The sequence below is a fragment of the Cynoglossus semilaevis genome, chromosome 10 (assembly GCF_000523025.1).
Source record: "Cynoglossus semilaevis isolate Cse_v1.0 chromosome 10, Cse_v1.0, whole genome shotgun sequence".
Taxonomy (NCBI): Eukaryota; Metazoa; Chordata; class Actinopteri; order Pleuronectiformes; family Cynoglossidae; genus Cynoglossus; species Cynoglossus semilaevis.
The window spans coordinates 4,183,837-4,191,755 of NC_024316.1; the positions used below are offsets into that span (position 1 = coordinate 4,183,837).

The 7,919-nt window shown below is 40.9% G+C and overlaps 1 protein-coding gene across 2 annotated transcripts in view; it reads right to left on the reverse strand.

The window, feature by feature from the left end:
- Positions 1–7,162, reverse strand: part of vwa1 (von Willebrand factor A domain containing 1) — a 9,013-nt gene extending 1,851 nt beyond the window's left edge. Inside the window, exons 1-5 of one of the 2 annotated variants that reach the window (XM_025059478.1) lie at positions 6,750–7,162; positions 2,694–3,251; positions 1,203–1,535; positions 320–595; positions 1–40 (exon numbers count right to left, since the gene is read on the reverse strand). The exon at positions 1–40 is cut by the window's left edge and continues 272 nt beyond it. In XM_025059478.1, the coding sequence (XP_024915246.1) occupies positions 1–40; positions 320–595; positions 1,203–1,535; positions 2,694–3,251; positions 6,750–6,837 (1,295 nt within the window). In that variant the 5' untranslated portion in view covers positions 6,838–7,162. The remainder of the gene's footprint in view (positions 41–319; positions 596–1,202; positions 1,536–2,693; positions 3,252–6,749) is intronic. The other variant, XM_025059477.1, reaches the window with a different exon arrangement.
- Positions 7,163–7,919: the final 757 nt, after the last annotated feature.

A 7,919-nucleotide genomic window follows, 5' to 3' on the forward strand; every position in this document is an offset into this window, starting at 1 on the left:
CCCACTGTGGTCAGCTGGAGGTCTGCCAGTGCTGGGGTGTCTGGAAATGAGGATACACAACGGTTTAATTCAGGATGATGACTTAGAAGAGAATTTAAAAAGAGAGGATTTGAGTGCTAAGCTTCAGTCCTACAGTTAAATTATCCCCTGACAGCTAAGTTCTGTCAATAAAGTAGTTAAACCTGTATGTACAGTATCCATTTGTAATTATGTGAAACTTTAGATTGAGAAAGCCCTCTGCTGTGAGAGGTTAGGATTAGTGTGCTGTAAAAAGATCTCTATTCACTACATTTGACTGCGTTTGCTTCTCACATCTCACCTTCCTGAGTGCACACTTTGACAGACATGGCTTTCTCTTTGCCTGAGGCGTGACGAGCCGTGATGGTGACCAAGTAAGTGGTATCCGGTTGGAGGTCTCTGAGAAGGGTGGAGTTCTGAGTTCTGCCCAGTGTGATAGCATGGAGTTTGCCCCTGGGCAGGGCCGAATATTCAATATAGTAACTTATGATCTTTTCTGGCTCAAGGGGACCCCAACTGACACGAACACTGGTTTGTCCCGACTCAGAAATGGTCACCACAGAAGGACTCAGCACCTCTAGTGTAGAGGAGAAGAAACACAACATTGATTAAGAGTAGTTTTTTTAGGCGTCATGATTAAAGATAGATTATTCAGGAATTTTTTGAATTTAATTATAATCACTACCTATAGATGGTGCTGTAAACTCAATTAGCATTTTCTGGTCCTTACATTGAGTGCATTGGTAAAATATTATAATTGTAGTTTATATTATATAAAATATGTACTGTATATATATCTGACAAAGTCATGATTAAACAATAATTACATCCCATTTGGCCAAATAAATTACAAATGTGAACATGTGACAGCTATGCTCCTGTCTCAAATAAGCCTTCAACTGTGTTCTATACTCATGAGACATTTAATGTCCTAGTAATAACCTAAAATAGTCTCTCTTGACCAGAGGGCTGATCCTGTTTCCCCTAGTTTCCCACACATTGCTACATTTTTTAGTTTCAACTAGCATCATGTAAGTTACATAACCCACACACTCAAAATGAAGGAGAAACCACAATACAGATTTAAAAAACAACCTAAAATAAAATCCCTGAATAATCTACCTTAAGTAAGTTTAAATTTGAGAAACAAATATTGGTGGGTTTTTATTTGTACGTGGTCCCACCTGGTTTTGTTGTGAAGGTGACAGACAGCGGGTTAAATGTATTTTCATTGGACTCTGGCGTCAGTGTGGCAGTGTAGGTGGTGTCAGGCTTCAGGCCTGTTAGTCTCGCTGTGCTGGAATCAGCAGTTTTAGTAAGTCTCTGGTAATGGCTACTGCCGGTGCTCGGACTAGTCCCAGTTCCAGTGGTTCCACCAGTTCCTGTGCCTTCTGTCTGAACTGGCCTAAAACGGATCTCGTAGTAGCCTTTCAAGCCAGTGAGGACAGGACGCCAGTGGAGTGTTGCAGAGTTGGTGGAGACGTCACGGACCTGAATTCGTTCAGCTCGAATTATCTCTGATGAAGGAAGAACAGAGAAGAGTGAAGTTACCGTGAGGTGTCACATCTATTTTACACTTTTCTAATCTTAAATAAAACATGGACTGACTGCTGACAGGAAGGATGACATGAGAGGGAGCTTAAAATGCCTTGGCTACAGACGGCCACCCACGTAGAGGTCCAGGCTTAGGTTTCTGAAAGGAGTCATTACCCATAAAACATCATAATTCGAAATAACCACTTCAGGACCTGCATGAAAATTAGTGTTTTACAGAAAAAAACTCTCTGAACATTAACTTCACACACCAAGAGATATGCAGTATCTACATTATATGCACATATCATGTTCTACAGTTGTGGCTGCTCAATTGTTTAATACCAGAGGTGTGTTTGGTCAGAGTCATGCAGTTACCTAATCAGGCCTAAGAAACCAGTGATCCCCTAGTCTATTTATAAACACATGTATGTATATATCATGTCAAGCAGTTGGTGGAGGCAGCATGAGAAACCGAATCATTAATCCATTAATAGATCGGCCTATCTCATTACAGTGACACTCACACACGCACATGTAGGCAAACACACACACACACACACACATACAAAGACACTTTGACAGCATCCAATTCCGTCTCACTGTCTTCAAGAGCATGTGTGGAATCAGAGGGCAAGGCAGAGACATTCATGTCATTTGTCTGCGTATGTATGAGTGGGCATTATAGAATAGAATAGAAATTAAAACATCAGAGTTTATTGCCAGGAATTTCAGTAGGTTTTCAATGACGTCTTGACTTAAATTGGCAGACTCACTCCAAAACACTTGATTCTTCATTTGTAACAGAACTTAATATTTGGCATTTGATTTTTCCATGAGTCACAATCTCTGCCTTGGAGTTTTTCTCTCTCTGACTTATTGCGATGACTCGATTACTAGCTACTTTAGAACAAACTGATGTACACAGGCAGGCAGAATGTTTACAGAAAGATAAACACATATTTGGTTAGTTACAGCATTGTACATATTTCAGAAATATTTATTTATTAGAGCGGACCAATGTGATCCAAAAAGACCAGGATGCAATTCGAACCCTGACACAGTCAAATAAATAAATGTCTGCCCTCGAGTGAACTTAGTTTTATGTATGAGACCTCAAAAATAACTTCCGCCTCACTTACCAATGATGGCATCCCGCAAGTCTTCAGTAATGATACTCATGTCATCGATGTCCACAAAGTACAGGTGATTCTCCGCAGGTGGAGACACCACCTGCCTCAGCACCTGATAGTTGCCATGCCCAGTGGAGACCACCAGCACAGCTACGCCATCATCTCGAAGATCAGCCAGCGGTCCAATCACATCCCCTGGTTTAACTCCATCTGTTATCCACACCAGCACTCTGGGTAGACCTTCTCTGGCCCCATCTGCTGTTCCGGTCCGGAGAACCCACTCTTTGGCAATTCTTAGGGCCTCCACTGTGTTGGTGTCGCCTCTGAGAGGCTTGATGTTTTTCAAAGCCCCCTGGAGGCCACTCTGGCTGTGGAAGGAGTTGAAACCAAATTCGAGGCGCGGCTTGGTGCCAACCTGCAGCAGCCCCACCCTCACCTGGTCATCCCCCAGTGAGAATGGAAGTATGAGCTCGGACAGGAAGGCGAGCATGCGTGAGTGTTCGTAGGATGACACACTCCCAGAGGAATCCAAGAGGAAGAGGACATCACCCTCACAGCAGTTGAGCACTGTGGAGAAAAAAGGTACGAGTAAGTACTTTCACAGTAGTACAACGCAGAGAGTCAAAAGGACAGCGTGTTGGCGTTTTGATGAGCATATGAGAACCTTCATTCCTGCAGTGCTCTCATAACTTTTTCCATGAGTCTTCCTTGCTTCACATGCACACACATTCGGAAATTCCCTCCATCTTTGAACCACACAGTCTCTCAGCCACACTACTCTTAACAACAACACTAACCACATAAAAAGAAGTAGAATTTCAGATGCCAGCCAGAAATAGAGTGAAGATAAAGAGAAATCAAAACAAACAAGAACTGCAACTACAAAGGTGAACGATCAAAGTTAGACACACACCCAATTTTTCAATATTTCACCGTGACCAAACTAAATGAACGGTGAAAGTCCACAGCGAGAGACCAGACGAAGGGGGGAAACGGTGGCAGAGGTGAAGTAAGGAAATGAGACTAGATGAGGAAAATAAAAGGCGTTAAAAGAATAGGTTGGAGTGGGGAGAACTGGCAGTTCCACATGAGGGACAAAGAGGAATGTTGAATGGCCATATACAGAGCCCACAAAGAAAGAGAAGACAGAGCTGCAGCAGCAAAGACAGAGTCCAAAAGTAAATATTCAACAGCCTTCAGATTGATATTCAGGCCCTGTAGTCAGTATCCATCCAAGAAATAAACAGTCAGTCAGTTTAAATCTCAAAGCAGGAGATTGCCGAGCACTGAAGTCCAAACATGTGAAAGCAAAATAGATACGAAAATCTGGGAGTGACATTCCATTTATGATGACTCCTTTTGTTAGAGATTGTTGAAAGTTTAACATGTGAGATGAGGTGATGATAAAAATCAGCAATGTTGAAAGCTCAGAAGTCAGTGAAACATGTATACACTCACAAATCACACACACACACACACAGAGAGTGAGGCTCTGCATGTGAGCCTATGTGTGTGTGTGTGTGTGTGTGCGCATTAATTCTAATTCTAAGAATTTTCCATTTTTTTAGGTTTAGACCTAGAATAAAGAATCTTTTGTTGGACATGTCAACAACATGTTATCATTTAAAGATTATTTCTCCATTCGCTCATTTAAAGGAGATATTTTAATAAATGCACCCTGGGGTTAACACACACATACACAGAGTAAATCTTTTGGATTTATTGTAGGACCAGAGTTTTTTTGGTTTTTTTGCATAAGTGAGGTGTCAGTGGAAAAGCTGAGAAATAAAAACTTTGCGTGGCCCCCTGTGAAATACTGCAGGAACAGAACAGGACCTGCAATCTGCTGAACACATGGACACGGAGCTGAACAAGTCACAACAATGACACATGTACAATCAAGCCTGGACACAATCATTTTGTTTTGTTTTGAAATCCTATTTATAACTTGATAACAGTAATAAGTGTTATGGGGGGCTAGGTGAGACTGGGTCTGAAACGCTGAAGCAGAAATGCAGCCACAAACCATTACAAAGACTCACCCGTGCTGTACCAGAGTGGACCAAATGTCACAATCAGTTGTGTAGTTTTTGGGGTTTGACACCTTCTCTCTTTTGTCTCGCCATAAATGAAAATCTTTTGGTTTCGACCCAGAATATGGGTGATCTATCATTGTGCCACATTGTGCCATAAGTAAATCTGGCACAGATGCTACTAAACAGACATGGCTTAAAACCATATTAGAAACACAGGGTAATATTAATTAATATCTTGCCATGTATTTCTTTTAAATGTTTGTTGCATGTGTTTGGATACACCATGGCTTTTTCCCAAAGAGTCTTACACTAGAGGTCATTGCTGTGTGCACTGAAGAACACGACTGATGCCAGAACTGAAATTGGAATTACAAAGTAAACAAGCCATAACTGATCAAAGATCAGCTTTGAAAAATATCCTGCACTTCTATATGTAGCATAGAGTATAAATATATATTGAGTGTGCTCATTAGGCTCCTTCCCCTGGGGGCACACCGTCCTTATTATAAGAGTGGATGACAGCAGCAGCTACAAATGTGCTTATTACAAGCCAAATATCTGTAATCCAAGTTGGTTGTGTCTCAGAAGGTCCCTATTAATGGAAATAGCAAAGCAACAGCATCTCCCTCACTACTATGTTAACGCTGTCATAAAGAGTGCGCTCACACCAGCAGCAGACTGGACGGTGTCAACAGCCCCAAGTTTAGCTTCTCAGATGTTTTGGCAGAGTTGAAAGGCATCACAATCATTGTAACACGGTTAATAATAATTGTTTTGTTGCTTTTGGATCGATTTCTTCTTCAGTGGTCTGGACTGCATCCACCACAATTTTGTGGGGTGTATTTATTGTCCAGACAGTGGATGGGGGCAGCGGTAGGGGGTTTAATTCCAGACTGCGTCCAGCCTCTTTGATCTGATTCCTGTCATTCCTGATTAGTTTGTCGATGTGATATTAGCTTTATTAGGAAGAAAATAGTTATATAACACCTGGATCTGAAGAGTGCTTTGTCTGCTCCTTAGAAGATCCTGGTGGAAGGCCAAGAATCTGGGAATTCAGTTTTTTTTCTGCTTCTTTCTCTCCTACATTCTGACTCCACTTGTGTTTAATACAAAGCTATCAAACGTGGCTCAAGCAGTGAAATCTACTCAGAACCTGGTCAATTCAGCAGATCTATTGACTAAATTGACTACTGTGAATGTGAGCTTATTACCTCCGTTCAATAATGGTAATTATTTTATTAAACACTGGTTTTTAAGCAGGTCATCTTTCCTGATGGGACTTTTTACATTGAATTGGGTTGAAGTGTTTTTCCTAAGTCAACACAAGATTCATGCACAAACCTCTTGACTTGTCAAAATTTAACTCCTTACCAACTGAGTCTTTAACTTTGTCCATCAAATCAAATACAGAGGACATGCAGCCGTTTCTTCCTAAGTGGCAATACAAATTTTATATTCTCAAAATATTATAATAAAACATTCTAAAACATTTTAACCTATATGTTGTGGACCACACTATTCGTGATTAGATTAAGTGCATTAAAATGGTGTGGACTTTAAGGCTTGTTGTTGAGATCCAGTCATCTAATGTCTGCCCCTGGAAACCTGTGTGGTCTCTGCATGTACCTGGGTCTTTGTTTTGGGAATTTTCACCCCAGGCTGTGGGATTTCGTCAAGGGATAATTCCGTACCAAGAGTCATGCCATTTCACTGTGAGCCCTGTTGTAATGTCAACCCCACCCTGATCCACCCTCATCAGGGTGGATCTAGACATTCTGTTCTTCTGCTACAGCAGCATCAGCTCCAAGTGACCTTTTTTTGTACCTGATATGAGGTGTTGATCTAAGAACACCTTTAAGTTGACGAGGAACACGCAACAAATGTCATAGGATGAACTATGCATGTATTTACTTTGTGCGACTTGGTGCGTTATCATAACAGGTTAACTACTTAATAAGTATGCACAGAGTTCAAATATTTTGTCCAGTAAACACAGTATCTTCTGTATTCACGTGCGGCGGCTGCTCACCTCCTTCAGGTGCGGGGTTCTGTCCCACCAGCGGCCGAAGCTGCAGTAAACACAGCAGTGTCCATGTCAGAAGAATGTGTCTCTCCATCACAAATGTTATGAATCGGATCGTCCCAAGTAAATTGCTGCACAAATGTTGTGGTTTCTAGACTTCACCATAAATCCACCACAGCCCGGAGGAGCGCACTGCCAGTCAGTAAATCACAGACAAGAGCATATTTTTCTGAGTCACATTTAGTCCGACTTTTCTTTCCCCTTTTTTGTCTTATATTTCTTCTTCTCTATCCTCCTCACGGAGCATGATCAGCCAGCCTCTCACTGGACGAGACTCCTCAAGTTAAACTTCAACCAGTGCTGGGACCCGAGTCTCTGTGAGTCAAGTGTGGTCGCTCCTCTGTGACTCAACTCGCGCAGTTTGAGTCAGCGCACATGCGTCAAGTTCAAGAGCAAAGTTCTACACAAGCAAAACCGGAAGCTCTCAAAATAAAACTCGGGTGTACTCCTAACCATAATAATAACAGTGTGATTTGGTGTCTCCAAATCTATTGTCACGATGGTTAGATATTGTTTTATAGTGTATAAGTGTATGTTGTTGTTTAATTCTGTTTATTATTTATATTTTGTCAGTAATAGTTAATTAGTTAGTTAGTTAGTTAGTTAGTTAGTTAGTTAGTTAGTTAGTTAGTTAGTTAGTTATCTATCTAACTTAAATCTTAAAATATGAGCAGCAATAATTTTATTGTGTCAATTTTCACTCTCAAATAATCACAGGTCTCTACATATGGCTTTGAGATGGACTAACTGTAAACTGTCTAATGCAAGTAGAATAAAATAAAATAATGATTTACAGCCCTAACAGTCTTTCCCAGATTAAAAAAATGAAAAAATAAGCATTCTTTCTTTCTTTCTCTTATTCTTTCTCTCCTGTTTTTTTCTTTCTTCCTTCCTTTCTTTCTTTTTTTCTTTCTCTCTTTCTTTCTCTCTTGGTTTATTTCTTTCTTTCTTTCTTTTCTTGCAGGGCAAGCCTGAGACGGTTTATTTTGAAAACTTCCCTCTGGTTACTTTTCTTGACATGAAACATCTCACTGTCTTTTGCACCCCACTCCTCCCTCTCTCCCCAGTTACTCAGAATAGTAAATAGGACTTGTGTTCACTGTTCAGGCTTCAACT